The 27,724-nt window shown below is 41.6% G+C and overlaps 1 protein-coding gene across 11 annotated transcripts in view; it reads right to left on the minus strand.

Moving 5' to 3' along the window:
- tenm3 (teneurin transmembrane protein 3) overlaps window positions 1-27,724 on the minus strand; it is an 869,227-nt gene that overhangs the window by 124,601 nt on the left and 716,902 nt on the right. For all 11 annotated transcript variants that reach the window (XM_025908309.1, XM_025908318.1, XM_025908317.1 and 8 more), the window contains one exon: window positions 25,125-25,392. In XM_025908309.1, coding sequence (XP_025764094.1) covers window positions 25,125-25,392 — 268 coding nt within the window. The remainder of the gene's footprint in view (window positions 1-25,124; window positions 25,393-27,724) is intronic.

Raw genomic sequence — 27,724 nt, forward strand, 5'->3', positions numbered from 1 at the left:
TGTGGCTCAGAAGTGGTTTGTAAGCAGGCACCAGCATAATGAAAAGGTGATCAGAGCAGCCGAGGTGGAGTGTGAGGGGGTGGGGGGGGGTAGTCTTGTATGTATCTGGGTGGTTTGTATACACCAAGTCCAGCATGTTCACTCCTCTGGTTTTAAAGTCCACACATTGCTTGAACTTGGGGAGCACAGCCTTTAAACTGGTGTGGTTAAAATCTCCTGCAATCACTACGAAGCTGTCCAGGTGTTTAGTTTAGCTCACTGATGGCGCTGTGTAGCCCTCCAGCCTTAGCATTAGCGTCGGAAGCTACGTAAACGACTACAATAACAGTGGTGAATACTCTCGACAGATAAAATGGCCAACTTTTCACAATAAGAAACTCTGCCATGTGAGAACAGAGTTAGGTAGCTAATGTGGTACACCAGGTTTTATTTATATGATGCACAGACCCCATCTTGGCTCTTACCGCTGTTTGCCTTTACATTGGCTTCCTGTTGATTATCGTATCAATTTCAAGATTCTTTTGCTTACCTTTAAAATTCTAAATAATTTGGCTCCCAGCTATCTATGCAAACTCCTCCATTTGTATATCCCTAATAAGGTACTTAGATCTTCCAATCAAATGCTCCTGACGCAACCAAGGTCTCGTCTGAAGTCCAGAGGTGATCTGGCCTTTGCTGTCGTAGCACCCAGACTCAGGAATAATCTCCCTCCTTATATTCGTTCCTCAGAGTCCATCCAGTCTTTTAAATTGCGTCTTAAAACGTATTACTTTAGTCTGGCTTTTGATTCAAACTAGTTTGTTATTTCGTGGCTATTTTTTGTTTCAAACGATTGTCATATTGTTTCCTGCCCTCCTTTTAACTGTTTCTTTTTTTCATTCTGTCTTATGCTATTGCTCTGACCGACTATGAAGCACTTTGGTCAACTTTGTTGTATTATTATGTGCTATAGAAATAAATTTAGATTTGATTTGACTTGATTTGACTGTTTTGAACAGATGCGGCTACTAACTAAAAAGAGCTAGCTAAGATATAGTCTTTCATCCAAATATGGTCACTTCTGGCTCAGAAAAGCAAACATGGCAGTAACCAAAACACGAATGTTAAAGCTTTAAAATTGCGATTCAATAACCAATGGATGACATCCAGTGATTAAATTAGTTGTTTTCACATCGGCTGTACATTTCCAAAACTCTGTACTCTCTCAAATCTAACATCAAGCCCTCATTTAGTTTATGACCCATCATTCATCTACATCTACAGCTAATTGTAGTTAAACATTGTTAACCCTGCAATTACAGGGTTAACTATTTTTATTTGGAATACTTGACGTATTTAGGATGTTAACGGCATCTTTGAGAGTTTTGTAATATCTATTAAGTCTATAAGAAGTTTCCAAAATGTTCATGCAGACAAATATTCTGGCCACATCATAGCCTGGTTATTCTTTGAGGGAAGTCAGTTTGAATTGCTTATCCATCTTAGTGTCACAGGTGTTTCTATAACAGCTGACATACAGGCAGGCTAATGAGTGGGCACACTCTGGACAGACTGCCAGTCCTTTAAATTTTAGTAACGTGAACAGAAAAGGAGAAAAAGGCAGCTGAGGGGCAAGTCAGTTTATGGCCAGGTATTTTTGAAAAAGATACTGAAGTGGAATATGTAGCTGCAACAAGTGGTGCTCCCACCTGCAATGTGCGGTTCGTCACCTGAAAGATAATCATCTGAAAAACAAAGCCAATTAAAGCTGCTACCACAGGCTACATTTCTTGAGTCATCAGACAGAAACTGTTGAGTATGAAGATGAAAAAGTTGTCAGAGAGCTCATCTTGTTCTTGACACTAGCAAGATACACAGGTTATTAGCGGTCAACCAAAGAACAATGGGTCATGTAAAGATTATTTTTCATTAAAAGAAAAAAATCAGTCTTTGGAAAATTCCAAAGAGTAAATATGAAATTTCTTTTTAGCACATAGAATACATGTAGGCCTACAGTAATTATCAAGGTCACAATGTTCAATTAATGACAGGACCTCAGCTAATGATCATCTGTAATTCTAATTAGACTGTTCTCTAATAGGGCTGTGTGATTAACAATTAGAACCAATTATAAGAAGGGCTCTTCAATTAATACCTGCCTCTGGGCAATATGTGAAGAGAGAGACAGAGAGGAAAAGAGAGAAAAGTGAGAAACCAGCAGATAAATCATGGAGTGATTTTGTGTAAAGTAGTGTTTTAGTGTGTAATCAAAGGCATGAGAGGTGCTCAATCATTCGACCAAACAATGGCCCAAAACAATAAGGAAGGATTTGTAATTACATTCATTACATTACACTAAGTTCATGCCAGGAGTTTGTTACCCAGAAATGATGACTGTATTATATTTTGGTACATTAACTCATCAATTTAAAAAAGTACAAACATCTACATCAACATAACAAACCACCACATAAATCAAGGAGATGAATTAGTGCTGTTGCTGATTTTGTTCAGATCTTAGAGAGGAGACAAACTGAGACGGGAATGATGAACTCTTAGATCCAATGTTCCAAAGACAAAGGGAAGAACAACTTCCACAGGTACTCTTAAACCCAATCACATCCATCCACACTGTCACGGACTGCCGGGCCAGACCGTGTGGAGTGAGTAGAGGACCCAAGAGCAGACAGAGGCGAGGAGACAAAACTGGACTTAACAAAAAGTGAGCCTTTTATTGAGGGCCGAAAACTCACAGAAAAAGGCAACAAAGTAACTGAGGGAAAACCTGAACAAAGACTAGACTCTTACTGAGAAGCTAGACTATGACTAAACAATATACAAACGATGACTGACTATGGCTGGGAAACTGTGACAAGGGGTAGGGGAGATAACACAGATGACGCGACACAGACTGAATGAAACACAGAGACTAAATACACATAAGGGATGCTCAAGGGAAGTGGAAACACATGAGGGGGAACAGCTGATACACATGAACCTAATGACAGGACAGGGAGAGTGAAACTACATATACTGACATTGAATACAGACTTTCAAAGTAAAACAGGAAACATGGAGACTAGACATGACATGAACTAAACATAACCACACAGACATGACGCATGAACCAGGGAGACTTAGTACAGGGGGAGATGACATAAACAACTAAGAAACAGGACTACACAGCAATCTAGAAATTAACTATGTGAACTAAGCTAAGGCACAAATGAATACAAAAGGTACATAAAACTCAAACACTGGGTCTCTCTCTGTGACCTTACCTCAACATGAGTTAAAACATAGTTGAAACTTTAAAATTACTTTGTTACAGAGGGTGGTGGTCAGAGGGCCCGGTGGCGCCTGTGTCCGGCAGCCTCGCCTCTGTCAGTGCGCCCCAGGGCAGCTGTGGCTACAATGTAGCTTGCCATCACCAGTGTGTGACTGGGTGAATGACTGAATGTAGTGTAAAGCACTTTGGGGTCCTATGGACTAGAAAAGCGCTATACAAATGCAGGCCATTTACATTTTCTTCTTTTTTGTGTTGTACTTTTAAGTGATTTATTATTAATTCCATCACATATGAATATCCTTTCCTTCATGTCTCATTCGGCTAATTAATTCAGTTCAATTCAATTCTATGTATACAGCACCAAATCACAACAACAGTCGCCTCCAGGCGCTTTATATTGTAAGGTCAATTCTACAATAATAAAAAGAAAAAAGAGAAAACCCCAACAATCACATAAAATCCTATGACCAAGCACTTTGGCGACAATGGGAAGGAAAAACTCCCTTCTAACAGGAAGAAACTTCTAGCACTGCCAGGCTCAGGCATCTGCCGTTCCTGCTGAGAGAATGAAGACAAGACAAAGACATGCTGTGGAAGAGAGCCAGAGATTATAATAAGTAATAATTAAACGCAGAGAGGTTTATAAACACATGAGTGAAAAAGGTGACCAAAGAAGAAACACCCCGTGCATAATGGGAATCCCCCTACGTCTATTGCAGCATAACTAAGGGAGGATTCAGGGTCACCTGGTCCAGCCCTAACTATATGCTTTAGCAAAAAGGAAAGTTTGAAGCCTAATCTTGAAAGTAGAGATAGTGTCTGTCTCCTGAATCCAAACTGGAAGCTGGTTCCACAGAAGAGGGGCCTGAAAACTGAAGGCTCTGCCTCCCATTCTACTTTTAAATACTCTAGGAACAACAAGTAGGCCTGCAGTGTGAGAGTGAAGTGCTCTAATAGGGTGACATGGTACTACAAGGTATTATTCCAGGTGTGCATGTGTGTGCAGTACAAATCGATTCCAGCAGAAAGAGACAGAGACGGATAATCAAGTGTCAAATTATTGTAACCATAGTGTTCTTAGCTGAAAGTAGCATGCTGACAGCCATAACTAATCTTGTAATAATATCACTTCATATGCACTACATTAAGACACTTAACAATGATCTGGTCTTTTTTACAATGGAAAAGAAAAAAAGAAGATTAGAACCATGTTCATGCTCGTTTAACAAAAATGTAGTCAAGTGTAAATGTTGTATCTGCTATAACAACACACTAACAACTACTACTCTACTCACAATATTAACTCACACACATCACCACAGTGACATAATATTTTTAATTTACATGCATTTCGTCATGTAACTTTGGTTTCATTCTGTGCCTCAGCTTATACAAAATCCACACAACTCAGAACAGTTTGTGAATGTGTGTCTGGTAAAGGACCATCTCACAGAGTTATTTCAGAAGAAAACAACAATGTAACTATGCCAGCAAATAACTCTGTAACACGGTAAACTAAATCTGTATCTTAAAAAAAGAGTTCATGTTCACCAAACATAAATTAGGATTCACTTTAGCTTTAAATTAAGAATCACATTTATTGGAAAATGGTAACACTTGGTTCGACATCTGTCTTGTGTGTTATTAACATAAACCCCCTGCACAAATCAGGACCCAGTTGTGTCCTCATCAGTGGGGGGAATACATCAAAGCTTCAAAGTGGTGTGTGCATGTGTTTGACTGTGGGTAGAGCTCACGTGTCAAAGACAGGATCACGACCTCTAAATGTAAACCACAATGTTTTAGTGTTATAGGAACCAATAGGTTCACTTATTCTGCGCCTACAGTTTTAATTACTGTCACTCACATTATCAACTGTGTAGTTACAAACTACAGTTATGAATTTGGTCTAAAATGAAATAATATGTAATAATAATAATATGTCATGTTAACTGGAAAAAGAAACAATTGCTTAGTAATAATGATTGGTTGAGTTTCCTTATTGAACAAACTTCCTTTAAAAAGAAAATCTGTCCCTTAAAAAACATTTCATTGAACTGCGGTCTTCACTCATTAACTCCATAAATAAATATCATTGTAGAATTCTGATGTGGTCTGTCAGAAACCTGACACATACCAAGGTGGATGCTAATTATTTTGCTGTTTTGCATATTATTATTATTGAGTTGATTTATTTAAGTATACAGTTGGCTTTATTGCTCCTGGTTTTATTGCAACAAGATGACACAAGGTCAGTGTTTTTCATTATTAAGTCTTCTAATCTGTGATGCAGCGTCACACTGCTGCTTAGAGTCATTCCCTGCAGGCAGCAACTGATCATTCTTGGGGCTTCAGCATGAGTTAATTGGGTTTTTTATTCTTTTGGACACAATTGGGGCTTATTGTGTCCTATCACAATGGATTTATGGTGCACTGCTCCCTCTACAGTCCCTTGTCTGGATGTCATGCCTCCCCCTCCTGGCTTGGGTGATGTGATTTGTTGCAGGGCATGGATGTGTAGGGCCCTTTTCCTCTGCTGGTCCACATGTTGCAAACCCCGGGTTCTCCCTGTGACCATGATGCCCAATCCCTGCGCCTGGCTCTTTGGGGCAAGGTGGGCACCTCTTGCTCTATGTTGGGGTGGTGGGGATGTCGAGTTGGTTGGACGACCTGTGCTGCTGAGGGTTTGCCCTGTTTGTCAAAACCGATGTCCTCCACAGGCTTCAGGTCTCTATGCTGTCCCCAGGCCTGTGGGATGCTAGCTGTCCTGCTTCTTGGGTGCTTGTACAATCTAGGTGGGAGCAACATGTGCTGTCTGGCCTCTGTTGAGCCTGAACAAGAACACTGAACACTGACGAAGATGTTCCTGCATGTTTCTGGCTCAGCAAATTACCCCACTAATATCAAGTATCAACGTTCAGTGTTGATTGTGGCAGCGTGCGGTTTCTGAGCTCACACAGGTTCATTCTGTGTTTTGATCGTCGTTACTTGAATGTTTTATTTGTGGGATTTATTCTGTTACAGTTTGCTCTCTTTGAAAGACAACATAACAGACCACAAAAAGAGGACTGGCAAAGATCACATGCACATGTTCAAATTAAATTAATTTTTTTGAAAAAGTAAAGAAAAGATGAAAGAGAGAAGAGCTGATAGCAAGTTTACAACATAACACTACCTCTTGGTCATCCTTGTCCATTTTGTATTCTCATGTTTCAGTGAAATAAGTTTTGGCCTCTCAGGCAGACAAAAAGCATAATAGATAACCAAAATGTTCATCTTTCAGAGAGGGCTGGTGAAGGTCAAAAATGGGCTAATGACAGTTGGTGCTACATATAATGAAAAGTCAATTAGTTTTCTTTTTCATCTACAGGAGCAGGACACCTGTCATTACACTCATGAAGGCCACAAAAATGAAAAATAAAGAAAATAAAAAAGAATATGTCACTGTTTAAAATTTCACAAAAATGACAATGACAATTAGTTGATATTTTATTTTGGAGTGTTCATCTAATTTGAAATGACATCATCACCTAACAAAAATCTGGGAGGCACAAATGTTTAATTCTCTTTGTGTTTTATTTATTGTATTTATTGAAAGTCATTTTTGAATATGTTTTTCCAAAATATCTGTATTTTCTCTATTCTCAGCTGAGGCCACCATTTCAAAGTCATCCACTTAATGGGTTTGTGCAATGTGCAGCACAGTGGGGAACTGTATTCATTTGATGGCTATAGACTGGAGCAAGCAATGAACTGTTGTCTTTCATCACTATATACTTGTTAGAATCTTTCATCTGGATTATTAATTTTTTTAAGAAGTCAAGCCTCCAGATGACAAATATAGTACAGTAACACACCACACTGCTGTTCTGCTTTAAAAACACAGTTGCTTATGTGCACCTGTCACGCTCACAGTATGGCACAGGTACTCAGCCTCGTGAAAAGCAGCCATTAGTTACCATGGCAATCCAGTTTACTGCAGCGTGAGCTATGGTTCTGAGATCAAATATCACAGGTTAAGTCCATCCTTAGCTCACTAATTTTAGAATTACTCATTGTAAGTTCTTATTTCAGAGTGACTGTCATCACGATGAAAGAGACTTTTTATATTTGTTTATTTGCAGTGACGTGCTTCTTTTAACTGGGCCTTCCCATCAGTACTGACACATATTAATCTGCAGGAATCAAAGGGGAAAACAGATTTGTAGGCAGCGCCAATTTTAGGATGGCGTTTATCATTCATCATCACATTTGATGAAGCTGTTATGGGGGATAGTTTGCCTTTCACAATGTTAGCATTAATGGACCTACCCAACCCTTCTGTCAGAGCAAATGTTTTAGCAACTACATTAGTTGGAAAGGATATAGCATACTGTTTGCATATTGTGCAAAACACGTGAGTTTGACAGTATAGGCTAACAACATCAGATGTCTCTTTGTGGCTAATTCTACTGGCCTGTTTGATTAAGTTCAGTCCTCTTTGCAGATAGATTATTTGAAAAGACATGTTAACAGAAAGCCATAGTAGAGTTCACAACAAAGACAAAAAAGTAAAACATGTGGCTCATTCCGTTATGACCACAGTCTTTGTGTACTGCAGCTTCTGCCTTCTTGGCAGGGACTAACCTAAAGGACCAAGAGCAATCCCCCATGTGGCAATACACTGCGACTACAGGTAGATTTGGTCTGTGAAGTTTGCCATAGCAACTACAGATTATCAGTCATTATCATGCAGAGACCTGCAGTAAAGTATTAACAGCTGGTTTATGTCTCACAAAACCTTTAACTGTACTTTATGTGCTTTAATTGGTTTTTAGCTTATTTTTGTTTAATGATGCATTTTTAATTGTTTAGTCTACACACACAAACAGCCCAAAAAAGTATTTCCATTTGTGTTTAGTCGCTTATTTCTTTGTTCTAATAATTCTCCTTGACAGTGAATCTTACACCATTGGAAAGCCTGTTTATTTCCCCTTAAACGTCCCCCACATCTGTAATTACAAATGTAGTTTGAATAATGAAAATGACCCTGATGTCTGGATTTTGTGTGCGTACACATGATTCGATGGCAGATTAGTGTCTGTGTGTGTGAGGCTGGCTGCATGAATGAATGTGAAAGATAAGAAATGTGTCTCCCTCCCATCATTATGCATGATTATAAATAAGAGAAAGGGAACTAAGTATGTTCTCATTTTTAAACAATCATAATTTATATGTGATTTTGTAACAAGTTAATTATGCTTAATACTAGTCAGCATATAATCAGGTGGAAGTTTGACCAATGTAATGGAAAAAAAAGATAATAATGACTCTAATAACAGGTGTGTGTGTGTGTGTGTGTGTGCATGTGTGTGTGTGTGTGCATGTGTGTGTGTAGACACTAATATGTCACTAAGCAATGAAACATGAAGGACATTGTATCCATATATGATTTAAAATGCATATGTAATGGATTTACTGATAAATGATGTTAAATTAAAACATGGAAAAGAAGAAAATGTAATGAAGAGATTTTCATGTTTGAAATCATGTTGAGATCACAGAGAGAGAGAATGACAGGCTGTGGCTGAACATTGATTAACTGTCAGCAGCGGTGATTGGATGCCACAATGTGTGATGCAAGATGTCACCTCAGGAGTGCATCGTCACACCTGGATGTCGCTCTCCTAACAAGATCAGCACTAGAGTTCAGCATTAATTAGTGTAAGGGATGAATGTAATAAGTGTAATTAAGTGATTTGGTTATGTTATTATTATTGTTATTTGATTTGGCTTTTGCTTTAACCCTGGTAATTTTCTGATAAGATATCCTGCATTCAAGAGCCTGTGGACGTTCCCTTATTAACCTTTTTTGAAACAGTGAAAGTAAAAACCTGCGTGTTATTATAACATCACTCAAAGGATTCTGACAGGTCACTCTAGCCTTAAAAATAAATAGATTGTTGGGGCTTAATTTCCCAGGACACTAAATATAACTCAGCTAGTTACCAAGTGCATAGAGTTAGAGTAGAGCTGTGACTGAGAGGAGTGCCTGAGCAGAGGGCCATCCTGGCAAGCATGCATTCAGAGGGAGCACAACCAACATCTGTAGGGCTGAGCAGTGGTTAGAGCTGGGCGAGTCACCACCCCACCTCCTTTTCAAACAGAGAGATGATTCCAGACTGTCCTGTATTGGGGGTGCCTGGTCGAAATTCCACACTAGACAGCACCAGGCCCTGACATGATTCATGCCTACTGTCTAACGAAGCTAACTGGACTCCATGAGCACCTGGCAGAACAAATGAACCAGCTGCTAATGGATGGGACATACCCAGAAAGGCCAGACAGATCTGATCCCCAAGGATTCCCAGTAGGGAGTGCAGTGAGTTCTGTTGTTAGATGGAGTTAGATGTGTTACAGCCCATCTGTGGGCCACTCTTGCTCCTGTTATTTTTTGGTCCATGAAGCAGTGAGGAGAGTGAAGTTTTAAAATACAAAGAGCTGAAGTGTCCACTGCAGTCACTGTCTGTGCTTTACATGCTTTATTTATTTTTATCTTTGAAGTTTTGTATGTGATTTTCCCGTTCCTGGTGAACTCTGCTGTATATGCTATAACTCCTATTCAACTCAACATTCGGCAAGTGGAATATGTCATCTTCTTCTGACGACCTGCAGTCAGGATCTTGTGAACATCCCAAGAGGCTAACTTCATGCCAGTTGTATAAGTTACCATGAAGGGTGGGATTTATCAAAAATATGCTCCGTTCCCCACTAACAGGACTGGTTACAGATGGGGTGATGGGACGGCTTTAGCTCAGGAGGTAGAGCAGGTCATCTACTAATCACAAAGTTTGGTGGTTTGATCCTTGGCTACTCCAGTCTGCATGCCAAATATCCTTGGGCAGGATACCAAAGTTGCTCTCCAGTGCTTCGACTGGAGTCTGAACATGTGTGAAAGTTAGACAGAAGAAATGAAAACCATTCAGCTTTGCATCCTCTGTCTCGTTGTGTGTAATTAGCCCCAGTTGTGTTCCTTCCTTGTCTATGTAAGCCCTTTGTTTTGTTCCATCCAGTGTTGCGTGTTCCCCCTGTCTGACTGCCTGTTTAATTTATTTTGTATTCCCTGTTTAGTCAGTGCCGGTTTTCCAGGTGTTCAACAATAAAGCTGTTTTTTGAGCTTACCTTTTGCCTCCTGGAGTCTGCATTTTGGTCCTTCATTCCTGCCTGCCACACACAGCCCATGACACTGTACCATCAAACCATCACAGATCTATACAGCAACTGTGATGGTTTGTTTAGGGGGGCCATTAGGGGGCTTAATAGGTACTTTTACCTCTGGGGTGCCAGCCAGGGTTCTCCCCTGAGATATGACATTGACTAACTTAAATTAATTACATTAACTAATTACATTAATTAATTACAATACAAACCACACAAAGGGGTCTTCCACTCCTGGTTCATCTCTGGAACTAACCTGCCTAACTAGCAAGATACAAGATATTAGACTAATGCAAGATGTCTGCCTGGACCACAGCAGTCAGTTCGACCTGCTTCCTTTCTGAAGTTTCCCATCCTGACTCCTGGTCCATATGAATGGGAGTAAATGAGCAGAACTCTGCGATCTAACTGGCTGGCTCTAGGCGGGGTGTGGGCGGCTGTAGCTCAGGACCTAGAGCAGGTCAGCTGGGCCTCAAACGGCCTCCGAGCTTGTTCACAGACTGTCTCTTGTATTTCTCCTGGTCTCTGACAGCCTTCCAACATTATCCAGCTCTCCATTCTCTCTCATGTCCTCTATCAACACACAAGCCTTATTGCAGGTTTAAGAGCTTTCTCCTGAACTCTGTCCACTCTCAGCCTTATTGCGGGCTCTATTCTCTCTCCTGACCTTTGCCAGCCTTATTGCAGGTGTCTGCCTATATTCTGTGCCTTTGGTAACACTGCATTAGTGTGGTTTATACTCTATAGAGACACTGTCATTTTCCTGTCATAGTAAGATTCCTCTTATTCTTTTTTTTTCTCCGCTGGGATTCTGTTCTGCTATAGTGGGTCATCAGAGTCTAATTGCCAAATAGCTTTGTTTTCATTGCTCTAGTAGTCCAATCATTGTCCTGCTTACCTTCTCCAAGCTAATCAGCCTCCTTCTGCTACGAGTGGTATTGAATTTTTACCCAGATATTATCAGGAAGACTAAACAGTCAAAGCACATGTGAACGTCACTGCTTTCAGTTTCATTCTTTGTCCATACACGTGGATGAATGCTTGGTCTTCACATGCACACACATGCACATGACTATAAACATACAGCCAGATACAGGCACAAAGCTAAAATACTTGGAGCATCTCTTTCTCTGTTCATCAGTGCATCACTTTCTTTTTCACTATTTTTAAGAAGTGCAAAATGGACAAAGGAGGAGGAAACGATGGAGGGAGCAGACATTTACTTTGTGAGTACAGGGTCAAGGCTAAAGTTGCACCCATAAATTTTGTATGTATGCATGTGCAAGGCAAGGCAACAATGGGCCTTCATATGGCTGCTAGACAAATGCTACTCCCTACTGAAGAAAACAGAGACTTTCCAAATAAAAACAGCGACAGGGAGAAAACAACCAATCAAACTTGTGTCACTGCTGAGAGGAAACAAAGTGACTTTGGGATGTTCTTAAACACTTTGAAATGCCAAATGTGTTTCAAAGTGTCTGAAAACTAAACAACTAAACAGACTTTAACAAAGAAGCTGATGTGCTGCATAGATTCTCAGTCTGCCTAAAGAAAGCAGAACATGAGTGAACGGTTGACAGTTAAGTGATTTCAGGAAGCTTTACGATTCAGAATAGCAGCATGTGTTCATGCTGGTCTTCTGTCAGACTGCTGGCAAGCATGCTTTACCTTACTGTGGTCTACTAGAGAGAGCTGAGATAAGTGACACTAACAGACTGAATAAAGTGATTAGGAAGGCTGCTCTGTGATTGGCTGCAAACTGGACACTTTTGAAGCTGCGGTGAAGAGGAGGTCACTGAACAAACTGTTATGTATTACAGACAACCTCGACTAACCTCTGCAGCACTGACAGACAGGCAGTGAAGCACTTTCTCTAACAGAATGATTGTGGTCCACTCTCACAACGACACGACATACATGGGATAAAGTATTTCTTATCCTAGCTTAATTAAGTCTTTAGACAAATAATAATTATAACTAGAAAGCGAAAATTTCAGAAGAAATTTTATGTGTGCCTATGCCGCTGCTAATCACTGTAGTTTGCCATTCATACGGCTACAGAGAGCAAAACTCAGAAGAGCAGCCATTCTCCACCATGAACTATGGTAAAAACAAACACCGCTCACGCTTCACAGATGACAGCTTACAGTTTTGTGTAAAGATGAAGTTACTTTGTACAGCGCCGATTTGCAGACGCTGTGCACACAGGTTCATGAGCAGAAGTCCCATTGTACCACGGCAGACCCGACAATGTTTGCATGAACACGCTTTGAAGCATTACATTATAGACCACTTTTCACACATGCATTCACTTTTTGTTTTTTGTTATTTTTACACAGTGTTCTGAATTATAAACAATGGTCTACAGCCAATCCTGTGTATTATTATACAAACTTTGCTTGTGAGATTCAGATAACTATTTAATAAAAGCTAAATATTTTATATGAGAGTAAGAAAGAAAAGTATATCTTTGTGTCCACCTTTCTCTGTTAATGCCCTAGCTCCCCCCCCCCCCCCTAAAAGCTTTGCTAGATCCGCCCCTGCACAGTTACCAGCTGTCAGCTACACAAAAAAGGAGCTTGGTCTTTGTCTCTCAGAAACAACTCATAACTTCCCTTCAACTCATTCATGTCACCTAAAGTGTAAACCTGTTTCTCCATCACCAGTTCAGCTCTGATGATTCAGTAAGGACATCTCCTGATTTCATCTTCATGCTCCAGCAAACATCAGCTGATACTAGAAATTAAAATCAAAAGAATTCTAACAACAGCTGATCAAGCTTAAACGTGCTGCTGTTGTTTAGCGCGATAAATAAGAGCGAACAGCCGATCATTGATCAGTTTCATGATTGACGTTTCAACACGCGAGAGAATGACAGGGGAGGCTTCTTAACGACAGAATAAATCATAATGTTTTCTCTGAATGTGGGACGATTCCGTTTGTACGGCACGGCAACTCTATGAACTAACCCTAATGAATAAAATAAAGTCCAACGTCAGTAACTTAGTGCGCACACAGCTGTATATAAACTCCCGTGGCATTACGATTGTAAAAGGTCAACGAAAATAAATTACACCTAAACTCGGTTTATATCTGACCCAAATAGAGAGCGACCGGGTGCTGACACGAGTTTCACCCGCCTCAATATAAGCCAAGCCTGGGTGCTTTTTCACGAAGGGTTGCTAGCGGCGCGAGCTAACTATGCTAGCGGCGCTAGCTAGCTAGCCGGCTATCAGCAACACATAAGAGAACTGCTGCTAAATAAACTACACCTAAACTCGGTTTATATCTGACCCAAATAGAGAGCGACCGGGTGCTGACACGAGTTTCACCCGCCTCAATATAAGCCAAGCCTGGGTGCTTTTTCACGAAGGGTTGCTAGCGGCGCGAGCTAACTATGCTAGCGGCGCTAGCTAGCTAGCCGGCTATCAGCAACACATAAGAGAACTGCTGCTAAATAAACTACACCTAAACTCGGTTTATATCTGACCCAAATAGAGTGCAGTTCATAACTTCTTACCTGAAATTCAGTTCACCTCACGCTCCTGCCTTCGCTTTCCCTGATCCATGATTGACCACCGCGTTAGCAATCGCCTGCCCGGCCTCATATGTCTCGTTGGCGGCATATCCTTTCTGTCACACACCGGTGGGTAGCTGCCCTCTGTTGTAGCTCCACCACCAAACAACTCAGTTATTTTTTCCACATCCAGCTGTAACTCCGATTCTATGCGAGCATTTGCGAGAGACCGGGGAGGTGAAACGACAGAGAGTCCCCTCGCTATCCATTTGCAGCCAAGTGCGGCAGCTAGCTAGGTAGCCAGCTAGCTGTCAGGCAGGACCGACGTAGTCAGAGCACTGTCACTAAATATGGGATGTCTTGATAAAACAAGCAGATATTTGAAGTTTACACACCTACATTCTCGCCTGAAAATATCTTAAAAGCTTATTTTGTGACCTAGAAACACGAATAAAAGACATATAAAACGAAGTGGTGGCCGCCATTGTTCACTCTGTAGAGGCGTGCTATGAATTGTGGGATATTGAGTTTTCCACCAAGCATTACCGTAACTTTTGAATGATTTGCGCAACCTTAAAAATTCCAATGGCTCCTGAAAGCAGCGACGCTGTGCGCACCGTTGAAATTGTCATCATTACGGTAATCCAAATAAGGGTAGACAGGCTGTACCACTCCCGGCATACCACTAGAGAGAGCCAACACACCACAAATGAAGTCTGTTTATTTGGCGCCAAAAGATGAATTGGCCTAAATTTGCACTAAAATATTAATATTTAAAAAACTATAAAAGTCATGAACACCAAAAGTCATGACATAATAGTCCAGCTCCAGCCGCACAAAATGATCTAACATATGTAACCCTAATGTCAAAACTGTTCGGCAGAGGAGCGCGGGAAAATTTTCACTAAAATATTAATATTTAAAAAACTATAAAATTCATAAAGACCAAAAGTCATAGCACACCATTCCAGATCCGGCCGCACAAAATGAGGTAACATATATGAAGCTTGTCTCAAAACTGCGGGGCGAGATTCGCTGCAAAATTTCAGGCGGAAACTGGAGAATAATAATAATAACTAGAAAGCGAAAATTTCAGAAGAAATTTTATGTGTGCCTATGCCGCTGCTAATCTGTGTAGTTTTCCATTCATACGGCTACAGACAGCAAAACTCAGAAGAGCAGCCATTCTCCACCATGAATTATGGTAAAAACAAACACCGCTCGCGCCTCACAGATGACATCTTACAGTTTTGGGTAAAGATGAGGTCACTTTGTACAGCCCCGATTTGCAGACGCTGTGCACACAGGTTCATAAGCAGAAGTCCCTCTGTACCACGGCAGACCCCGACAATGTTTGCACGAACACACTTTGAACCAGTACGTTATGGACCACTTTTCACACATGGTTGGTGTACCCTCCCAGCCAGCTGTAGCTTTTCAACTCACAGCCCGACACACACCCAAAAAACAGCCGAGAGAGCACAGACTACGCCCGAGAGGTGTGATTGCAGATGCCCCTCAGGTGGGTCCACCTCCCCTGCAGCGGCACTGCAGACCACGCCCCGCCACACATATCAAACACGTAAAATAAATATTTATGCACTTTTGCATTCACTTTTTGTTTTTTGTTATTTTTACACAGTGTTCTGAATGATGAACAATGGTCTACAGCCAATCTTGTGTATTATTATACAAACTTTGGTTGTAAGATTCAGATAACTATTTAATAAAAGCTAAATATTTTATACAGGGAGTGCAGAATTATTAGGCAAATGAGTATTTTGTCCACATCACCCTCTTCATGCATGTTGTCTTACTCCAAGCTGTATAGGCTCGAAAGCCTACTACCAATTAAGCATATTAGGTGATGTGCATCTCTGTAATGAGAAGGGGTATGGTCTAATGACATCAACACCCTATATCAGGTGTGCATAATTATTAGGCAACTTCCTTTCCTTTGGCAAAATGGGTCAAAAGAAGGACTTGACAGGCTCAGAAAAGTCAAAAATAGTGAGATATCTTGCAGAGGGATGCAGCAGTCTTAAAATTGCAAAGCTTCTGAAGCGTGATCATCGAACAATCAAGCGTTTCATTCAAAATAGTCAACAGGGTCGCAAGAAGCGTGTGGAAAAACCAAGGCGCAAAATAACTGCCCATGAACTGAGAAAAGTCAAGCGTGCAGCTGCCAAGATGCCACTTGCCACCAGTTTGGCCATATTTCAGAGCTGCAACATCACTGGAGTGCCCAAAAGCACAAGGTGTGCAATACTCAGAGACATGGCCAAGGTAAGAAAGGCTGAAAGACGACCACCACTGAACAAGACACACAAGCTGAAACGTCAAGACTGGGCCAAGAAATATCTCAAGACTGATTTTTCTAAGGTTTTATGGACTGATGAAATGAGAGTGAGTCTTGATGGGCCAGATGGATGGGCCCGTGGCTGGATTGGTAAAGGGCAGAGAGCTCCAGTCCCACTCAGACGCCAGCAAGGTGGAGGTGGAGTACTGGTTTGGGCTGGTATCATCAAAGATGAGCTTGTGGGGCCTTTTCGGGTTGAGGATGGAGTCAAGCTCAACTCCCAGTCCTACTGCCAGTTTCTGGAAGACACCTTCTTCAAGCAGTGGTACAGGAAGAAGTCTGCATCCTTCAAGAAAAACATGATTTTCATGCAGGACAATGCTCCATCACACGCGTCCAAGTACTCCACAGCGTGGCTGGCAAGAAAGGGTTTAAAAGAAGAAAAACTAATGACATGGCCTCCTTGTTCACCTGATCTGAACCCCATTGAGAACCTGTGGTCCATCATCAAATGTGAGATTTACAAGGAGGGAAAACAGTACACCTCTCTGAACAGTGTCTGGGAGGCTGTGGTTGCTGCTGCACGCAATGTTGATGGTGAACAGATCAAAACACTGACAGAATCCATGGATGGCAGGCTTTTGAGTGTCCTTGCAAAGAAAGGTGGCTATATTGGTCGCTGATTTGTTTTTGTTTTGTTTTTGAATGTCAGAAATGTATATTTGTGAATGTGGAGATGTTATATTGGTTTCACTGGTAAAAATAAATAATTGAAATGGGTATATATTTGTTTTTTGTTAAGTTGCCTAATAATTATGCACAGTAATAGTCACCTGCACACACAGATATCCCCCTAAAATAGCTAAAACTAAACACAAACTAAAAACTAAACTACTTCCGAAAACATTCAGCTTTGATATTAATGTGTTTTTTGGGTTCATTGAGAACATGGTTGTTGTTCAATAATAAAATTATTCCTCAAAAATACAACTTGCCTAATAATTCTGCACTCCCTGTATGAGAGTAAGAAAGAAAAGTATATCTTTGTGTCCACCTTTCTCTGTTAATGCCCTACCTGGCCCCCTGGCAAAAGCTTTGCTAGATCCGCCCCTGCACAGTTACCAGCTGTCAGCTAAATAAAAAAAGGAGCTTGGTGTTTATTTCTCTCAGAAACAGTTCATAACTTCCCTTCAACTCATTCATGTCACCTAAAAAAAGGTAAACCTGTTTCTCCATCACCAGTTCAGCTCTGATGATTCAGTAAGGTCATCTCCTGGTTTCGACCAGCCGCTTCTACAGCTGTGGCTCCAGCAAACATCAGCTGATACTAGAAATTAAAATCAAATGAATTCTAACAACAGCTGATCAAGCTTAAACGTGCTGCTGTTGTTTAGCGCGATAAACAAACAAGAGAGAAAAGCCGATCATTGATCAGTTTCATGACTGAAGTTTGAACAGGCGAGAGAATGACAGGGGAGGCTGTCATAAACTCCATCGTGCTAGCTACCACGCAGTACGAGTTATTATAACTGATTGTAAAAAGTCAGCACAACAAAAATAAACTACACCTAAACTCAGTTTATATCTGACCCAAATAGAGTGCAGGTCATAACTTCTTACCTGAAATTCAGTTCACCTCACGCTCCGACCGGCAGCCGCCTGCTTCTCCTGCCTTCGGTTTCCCTGATCCACGATCTACCACCGGTCGATCGGCGGTCGCCTCGCCGCCTCGTTCCCCGCATGTTCTTTCTGACACACACCGGTGGATAGCTGACCTCGGTTGTAGCTCCGCGTCAGCGACTACCAAACAACTCAGTTATTTTTTCCACATCGACCAGCATCTGGACAATCCACCGCCTTTCACTGTTTGTACCGTTACTAAAAAAAACCCCTCATCGGCTCATAAAAACGAAAAATAAGTCCAGCTATGACCCTGAGTCAAAAAGACAGCCAGCTCGGGTTAGCTAGCTACCTGTCTAGCTCTTTGCAGGCACCGAAAACATCAGAGCTAATATGGGATGTCTTGGTAACACGAGCAGATATTTGAAGTTTACATCTGGCCAATCCACCACCTTTCACTGTTTATACCGTTACTAAAATGAATAAATAAATAAATCATCGGTCCATATAAACGAAAAATAAGTCCAGCTAAAACACATACTGTCGGCGAGCGACCGGGTGCTGACACGAGTTTCACCCGCCTCAATATAAGCCAAGCCTGGGTGCTTTTTCACGAAGGGTCGCTAGCGGTGCTAGCTAACTATGCTAGCGGCACTAGCTAGCTAGCCGGCTATCAGCAACACATAAGAGAACTGCTGCTAAATAAACTACACCTAAACTCGGTTTATATCTGACCCAAATAGAGTGCAGGTCATAACTTCTTACCTCAAATTCAGTTCACCTCACGCTCCTGCCTTCGCTTTCCCTGATCCACGATTGACCTCCGCGTTAGCAAACACCGGTCGATCGGCGGTCGCGGCATGTCCTTTCTGTCATACACCGGTGGATAGCTGCCCACTGTTGTAGCTCCGCGTTATAGCACCACCAAACAACTCAGTTATTTTTTCCACATCCAGCTGTAACTCCGATTCTGTGCGAGCATTTGCGAGAGACCGGGGAGGTGAAACGACAGAGAGAGTCCCCTCGCTATCCATTTGCAGCCAAGTGCGGCAGCTAGCTAGGTAGCCGGCTAGCTGTCAGGCAGGACCGAGGTTGTCAGAGCACTGTCGCTAAATATGGGATGTCTTGATAAAACAAGCAGATATTTGAAGTTTACACACCTACATTCTCGCCTGAAAATATCTTAAAAGTTTATTTTGTGACCTAGAAACACGAATAAAAGACATATAAAATGAAGTGGTGGCCGCCATTGTTCACTCTGTAGAGGCGTGCTATGAATTGTGGGATATGGAGTTTTCAACACAAGGATAAATCTTTTCGGCTGTACTACTCCCGGTATACCACTAGAGAGAGCCAAGACACCACAAATGAAGTCTGTTTATTTGGCGCCAAAAGATGAATTGGCCTAAATTTGTACTAAAATATTAATATTTAAAAAACTATAAAAGTCATAAACACCAAAAGTCACAACATAATAGTCCAGCTCCAGCCGCACAAAATGATCTAACATATGTAATCCTAATGTCAAAACTGTTTGGCAGAGGAGCGCGGGAAAATTTTCACTAAAATATTAATATTTTAAGAACTATAAAATTCATAAACACCAAAAGTCATAGCACACCATTCCAGATCCGGCCGCACAAAATGAGGTAACATATATGAAGCTTGTCTCAAAACTGCGGGGCGTGATACGTGCCGAAATTTAGGCGGAAGATGGAGAATAATAATAATAAGAATAATAAATCCGACGAATAGTAATATGTGTGCCTCTTGGCATAGGCACACATAATAAGAATAACTAGAAAGCGAAAATTTCAGAAGAAATTTTATGTGTGCCTATGCCGCTGCTAATCACTGTAGTTTGCCATTCATACGGCTACAGAGAGCAAAACTCAGAAGAGCAGCCATTCTCCACCATGAACTATGGTAAAAACAAACACCGCTCACGCTTCACAGATGACAGCTTACAGTTTTGTGTAAAGATGAAGTTACTTCGTACAGCGCCGATTTGCAGACGCTGTGCACACAGGTTCATGAGCAGAAGTCCCATTGTACCACGGCAGACCCGACAATGTTTGCATGAACACGCTTTGAAGCATTACATTATGGACCACTTTTCACACATGCATTCACTTTTTGTTTTTGTTATTTTTACACAGTGTTCTGAATTATGAACAATGGTCTACAGCCAATCTTGTGTATTATTATACAAACTTTGGTTGTGAGATTCAGATAACTATTTAATAAAAGCTAAATATTTTATATGAGAGTAAGAAAGAAAAGTATATCTTTGTGTCCACCTTTCTCTGTTAATGCCCTAGCTGCCCCTGCACAGTTACCAGCTGTCAGCTACACAAAAAAGGAGCTTGGTCTTTGTCTCTCAGAAACAACTCATAACTTCCCTTCAACTCATTCATGTCACCTAAAGTGTAAACCTGTTTCTCCATCACCAGTTCAGCTCTGATGATTCAGTAAGGACATCTCCTGATTTCATCTTCATGCTCCAGCAAACATCAGCTGATACTAGAAATTAAAATCAAAAGAATTCTAACAACAGCTGATCAAGCTTAAACGTGCTGCTGTTGTTTAGCGCGATAAATAAGAGCGAACAGCCGATCATTGATCAGTTTCATGATTGACGTTTCAACACGCGAGAGAATGACAGGGGAGGCTTCGTAACGACAGAATAAATCATAATGTTTTCTCTGAATGTGGGACGATTCCGTTTGTACGGCACGGCAACTCTATGAACTAACCCTAATGAATAAAATAAAGTCCAACGTCAGTAACTTAGTGCGCACACAGCTGTATATAAACTCCCGTGGCAGTACGATTGTAAAAGGTCAACGAAAATAAATTACACCTAAACTCGGTTTATATCTGACCCAAATAGAGTGCAGTTCATAACTTCTTACCTGAAATTCAGTTCACCTCACGCTCCTGCCTTGGTTTCCCTGATCCACGATTGACCTCCGCGTTAGCAAACACCGGTCGATCGGCGGTAGCCTCACCGCCTCATATGTCTCCTTCGCGGCATGTCCTTTCTGTCACACACCGGTGGATAGCTGCCCTCTGTTGTAGCTCCACCACCAAACAACTCAGTTATTTTTTCCACATCGACATCAGCTGATACTAGAAATTAAAATCAAAAGAATTCTAACAACAGCTGATCAAGCTTAAACGTGCTGCTGTTGTTTAGCGCGATAAATAAGAGCGAACAGCCGATCATTGATCAGTTTCATGATTGACGTTTCAACACGCGAGAGAATGACAGGGGAGGCTTCGTAACGACAGAATAAATCATAATGTTTTCTCTGAATGTGGGACGATTCCGTTTGTACGGCACGGCAACTCTATGAACTAACCCTAATGAATAAAATAAAGTCCAACGTCAGTAACTTAGTGCGCACACAGCTGTATATAAACTCCCGTGGCAGTACGATTGTAAAAGGTCAACGAAAATAAATTACACCTAAACTCGGTTTATATCTGACCCAAATAGAGTGCAGTTCATAACTTCTTACCTGAAATTCAGTTCACCTCACGCTCCTGCCTTGGTTTCCCTGATCCACGATTGACCTCCGCGTTAGCAAACACCGGTCGATCGGCGGTAGCCTCACCGCCTCATATGTCTCCTTCGCGGCATGTCCTTTCTGTCACACACCGGTGGATAGCTGCCCTCTGTTGTAGCTCCACCACCAAACAACTCAGTTATTTTTTCCACATCGACATCAGCTGATACTAGAAATTAAAATCAAAAGAATTCTAACAACAGCTGATCAAGCTTAAACGTGCTGCTGTTGTTTAGCGCGATAAATAAGAGCGAACAGCCGATCATTGATCAGTTTCATGATTGACGTTTCAACACGCGAGAGAATGACAGGGGAGGCTTCGTAACGACAGAATAAATCATAATGTTTTCTCTGAATGTGGGACGATTCCGTTTGTACGGCACGGCAACTCTATGAACTAACCCTAATGAATAAAATAAAGTCCAACGTCAGTAACTTAGTGCGCACACAGCTGTATATAAACTCCCGTGGCAGTACGATTGTAAAAGGTCAACGAAAATAAATTACACCTAAACTCGGTTTATATCTGACCCAAATAGAGTGCAGTTCATAACTTCTTACCTGAAATTCAGTTCACCTCACGCTCCTGCCTTGGTTTCCCTGATCCACGATTGACCTCCGCGTTAGCAAACACCGGTCGATCGGCGGTAGCCTCACCGCCTCATATGTCTCCTTCGCGGCATGTCCTTTCTGTCACACACCGGTGGATAGCTGCCCTCTGTTGTAGCTCCACCACCAAACAACTCAGTTATTTTTTCCACATCGACATCAGCTGATACTAGAAATTAAAATCAAAAGAATTCTAACAACAGCTGATCAAGCTTAAACGTGCTGCTGTTGTTTAGCGCGATAAATAAGAGCGAACAGCCGATCATTGATCAGTTTCATGATTGACGTTTCAACACGCGAGAGAATGACAGGGGAGGCTTCGTAACGACAGAATAAATCATAATGTTTTCTCTGAATGTGGGACGATTCCGTTTGTACGGCACGGCAACTCTATGAACTAACCCTAATGAATAAAATAAAGTCCAACGTCAGTAACTTAGTGCGCACACAGCTGTATATAAACTCCCGTGGCAGTACGATTGTAAAAGGTCAACGAAAATAAATTACACCTAAACTCGGTTTATATCTGACCCAAATAGAGAGCGACCGGGTGCTGACACGAGTTTCACCCGCCTCAATATAAGCCAAGCCTGGGTGCTTTTTCACGAAGGGTTGCTAGCGGCGCGAGCTAACTATGCTAGCGGCGCTAGCTAGCTAGCCGGCTATCAGCAACACATAAGAGAACTGCTGCTAAATAAACTACACCTAAACTCGGTTTATATCTGACCCAAATAGAGTGCAGGTCATAACTTCTTACCTGAAATTCAGTTCACCTCACGCTCCTGCCTTTGCTTTCCCTGATCCACGATTGACCTCCGCGTTAGCAAACACCGGTCGATCGGCGGTAGCCTCACCGCCTTGTATGTCTCGTTCGCGGCATGTCCTTTCTGTCACACACCGGTGGATAGCTGCCCTCTGTTGTAGCTCCACCACCAAACAACTCAGTTATTTTTTCCACATCGACCAGCATCATCGGCCCATATAAACGAAAAATAAGTCCAGCTAAGACACAGACCCTTGCCGAGCGATTGGGCGATTAAACAAATTTTAGCCACCTCACTATCAGCCAAGCCTGGGTGGTTTTTCACGAAGGGTCGCTAGCCGCGCTAGCTAGCTAAGCTAGCGGCGCTAGCTAGCTAGCCAGCCGGCTATCAGCAACACGTAAGAGAACTGTTGCTAAATAAACTACACCTTAACTCGGTTTATATCTGACCCAAATAGAGTGCAGGTCATAACTTCTTACCTGAAATTCAGTTCACCTCACGCTCCTGCCTTCGCTTTCCCTGATCCACGATTGACCTCCCCGTTAGCAAACACCGGTCGCCTGCCTCGTATGTCTCATTCGCGGCATGTCCTTTCTGTCATACACCGGTGGATAGCTGCCCAGTGTTGTAGCTCCGCGTTATAGCACCACCAAACAACTCAGTTATTTTTTCCACATCCAGCTGTAACTCCGATTCTATGCGAGCATTTGCGAGAGACCAGGGAGGTGAAACGACAGAGAGTCCCCTCGCTATCCATTTGCAGCCAAGTGCGGCAGCTAGCTAGATAGCCGGCTAGCTGTCAGGCAGGACCGACGTAGTCAGAGCACTGTCGCTAAATATGGGATGTCTTGATAAAACAAGCAGATATTTGAAGTTTACACACCTACATTCTCGCCTGAAAATATCTTAAAAGTTTATTTTGTGACCTAGAAACACTAATAAAAGACATATAAAACGAAGTGGTGGCCGCCATTGTTTAACTCGGCAGAGGTGTGCTATGAATTGTGGGATATGGAGTTTTCCACCAAGCATAGAAGCCATTGTGTTTACCGTAACTATTCAATGGTTCGCGCAACCTTAAAATCTCCAATGGTTCCTGAAAGCAGCGAGGCTGTGCGCGCCATTGATATTGTCATCATTACGGTATCCAAATAAGGGTAGACAGGCTGTACCACTCCCGGCATACCACTAGAGAGAACCAACACACCACAAATGAAGTTTGAAATTTGTTTCAATGGGACCAAAAGATGGCGCCAACACACCACAAATGAAGTCTGTTTATTTGGCGCCAAAAGATGAATCTTTCTCAGGAGCCTAGAAATTCGCCTAAATTTGCACTAAAATCTAAATATTTCAAAAACTATAAAAGTTATAAACACCAAAAGTCACACCATACTAGCCCAGCTCCAGCCGCACAAAATGATGTAACATATGTACCCCTATTGTCAAAACTGTTTGGCAGAGGAGCGCGGGAAAATTTTCACTAAAATATTAATATTTAAAAAACTATAATAGTCATAAACACCAAAAGTCATAGCACACCATTCCAGATCCAGCCGCACAAAATGAGGTAACATATATGAAGCTTTTCTCAAAACTGCGGGGCGTGATACGTGCCGAAATTTAGGCGGAAGATGGAGAATAATAATAATAATAATAATAAGAATAATAAATCCGACGAATAGTAATATGTGTGCCTCTTGGCATAGGCACACATAATAAATCCGACGAATAGTAATATGTGTGCCTCTTGGCATAGGCACACATAATAAGAATAATAAATCCGAGGAATAGTAATATGTGTGCCTCTTGGCATAGGCACACATAATTATGTTGTTGTTATTATTCTTTTTTTTAAATTTTGTTTGTTTACGGACTTGGATCAGGACTGCGTTGTTGCTTTCATCCATCCATTTTCTTCACCTTCTTCAGTTCGAGGTTATGAGTAAGGTGAAGTCTATCCCAGCTGCTGTAAGGTGAGAGGCAGGGTAACCCCAGGATGGGGCGCCAGTTTATTGTAGCTACCTATAGTTTGCTGTTTTTCCTCCCATAGTGTTTTTCTTTTATTCTAGCTACGTTTTGATTTTCGGGGGACTCATTCAGGATGTAGAGATAAAACATTCTGTTTAAGGATGTTGTTGACGTCGCAGCACACTGGGAAAGCCTGATGAAGCGTCACACAGCTGCGTTACACTGCCACTGTGATAATGCTGAGAGGCTACAGGTGTAGTGTGGAACAAAGACAAGTAAAGTAAGATGGCTGAAAAAGAGAGTTTACCTTGTTTCCAGAGGTACATTGCTACCAAGCACCCAGCTGTCTTGCAGCGGGACGCTCTCGGGGGGCGTGGTCTGCAGCTCTGCTGGTGATTGGCCGGCCACAGGGGCCGGGCTTCCAGTAGGAGGGGTTAGCTGCCTTGTGGAGTTCAGGGATTGGCCAGTGTGATGTGTGGCGCTCAGGGCTTGGCTAAGAGCTGTTACTGAGGGTTGTTGCCGATGAGGGGGTGGTACCGGAGGGAGGCTGGAGTTGTGATGATTGGACGGTTGCTCTGTCAACAAAACAGAAGAGAGAAGAACTCATCTTTACACACGTGTAAATCAGTGGCACTAACATTGGTAGCATGGTCTTTTTAGCTGATTGGAAGGGTCCTTAAAGCATCTTTCCCCGAGTACTGCTGTCATTATAATCCTTGTAAATCAAATGGATACATTTAGATCATATTTCACGTCACAGTCTAACCAAACAGTCTCTCATCTGAAGAAATCCGTCCTTAACGAGAGAAAATAATGTTAGCCTCAGACCGTTTTTAAGCAAACAAAGCAAGAACTGGCAAAAAAACCAACGCTTCTTAACCTAAGACAGTCGGTCTGTCTACAGATGCAACTGCTGAAGAAGATCAGAATTCAAAATGTGACATTATTATTATACAACATCGGAATGATTGATCTAAAGGCAAATTCCCCAGATGATGCGGTTAAGGTTGGTGAAGAGTTATAATGTTGATTTTTTTAATATCACTGGATGTGAGTGCAGCGTTGGTGAGAAGTGTAACTAAACACTAGACTCAGCTCAGCTAGAATGAATACAGCTCAGTGACTGGCCTTCACAAAGCTCTGCTCCGATTCTGTAAAAATATTTGCTCAAAGCTGACCCGGGTTCAACTTTTCCTCACTGTTTTTGTTCCGTGTGCTTTTCAACTCCCTTTTCCGTCCTCAGGGTACTGTGAAGGAAATGAATGGCAGTCCTGGAATTTGATTTGCATAAAGAGCATCAGATCTCCATTTCCCAGCCCTGCTGTTATTCTTTCTCTGCTGCACTCAGCGAGGAAAACAGAAAGCAAAGAGCGAAGCGAGGGATATGTGCAGGAGCAGTTCCTCCTCTCGCTAGTTCGTGTTCTGTTTGCCATCTTAATAACTGTTCGAGTTATGCAGACTTTACAGGCTGAATGCTGAAAACCACATACGAAAAGTCAGGATTTCGTTATGACTATTTAGGCCTCGAGACTACGTTTATTTGCAATTACTGCACCTCTTACAATCTTATACATTTAAAGACAACCCCCAAATATTACTCTATGTGTGACGAGCAGAGCTAGTTACCAGTTCTACTGTCTTGGTGCAGCAGATACATTTAGACGTGTGACAGGATCAATAGACTGTGTTTAATGTGTTTAATCGCAGATTCAGGGATTTGCTTTTGCCAATCATTTCTTTGTACAACTCCAAATTCATGTCTAATACATCATATTCATAATAACAATAATCACTTTGAAAAACCAGTGTCATTACTCAAAGTGCACTAAACTCAATATTAATCAGTGAGTCTAAAAGACTCAACATGAATCACTAGCAAGGCCTGTGTTTCACCACCAAGTCAGCAACATCCAAATCAGAATACTGCACATCTCAGTCAGTACTCACACTTTTTAGTTAAATATTGTCACAGCTGAAAATAACATTTTGGACTCGCAGCATGAGGGAAAATCTGGTCTTTCCCAGCTGATGGCACCACTGGCCAGTTTAGACCCTGTGATGAGGCGCTCATGCACTTTGACTGTAGCACCCCTAAAAGAGTAGCAATAACAAAATAAAGTAACATCAGCAATAACAATGTGATTTAGTATTATTCTCTGACATTGTCTTCTAATATATAATTGTCCAGCATTTCTGTTGGAGAGGGTACAGGTTAACAAAAACAGGTTTAACCGCCCAGTGCACACGTACAAATAAATGATAAAGAAGATGAAAAAGTAATTTCACAACACAAGTCAGTGCAGATTCAAAGTGTAAAAAAGTTTTTGCTTATTGTGTGCCAAATGTTAGCTAATGTAATGTAATGTAATGTAATCAATGGCCAGCAGCAGTCTTATTGTCTATATTGTGCTATAGTTGCTAGTGCTGTCAGCGTTACTCTCGTTAAAATGACGTTAATGCCATAACCGTATTAACACAGCAAATCTCCGTTAGCGAGTTAACGCGGATCACCCCGTGCGAGGGCTGCACGGCATCAACACGTTAGTGCGGTTAGCTCGTTAACACGTTAGTGCCGTGCAGTTGTAAATCCTGTTTATGTTTACCTTTTGTTTTTGTTTTTTTACTTTCACCTTTTTGTTTTACTTTTCTGTTCCCATCGTTTAATACTGTTCTTGTTGTTTTGTGTTGTAATGTGACCTTGCACGTTTCGAAAGGTGCCAAGTAATAAAAAGTATTATTATTAGTAGCAGTATGTTATGAAAGGTAATCAATACCCTGCTCTTATGATAACTTCGAGTATTTTTATGTTGTTTTTCAGTTGAATATCACATGTTTGTGTGCAGTGTTGGGTAAGTTACTTTAAATTAGTAACTCAGTTACATTACTAGTTACTTCTCTAAAAAAGTA

Source organism: Oreochromis niloticus, linkage group LG6 (assembly GCF_001858045.2).
Source record: "Oreochromis niloticus isolate F11D_XX linkage group LG6, O_niloticus_UMD_NMBU, whole genome shotgun sequence".
NCBI lineage: Eukaryota > Metazoa > Chordata > Actinopteri > Cichliformes > Cichlidae > Oreochromis > Oreochromis niloticus.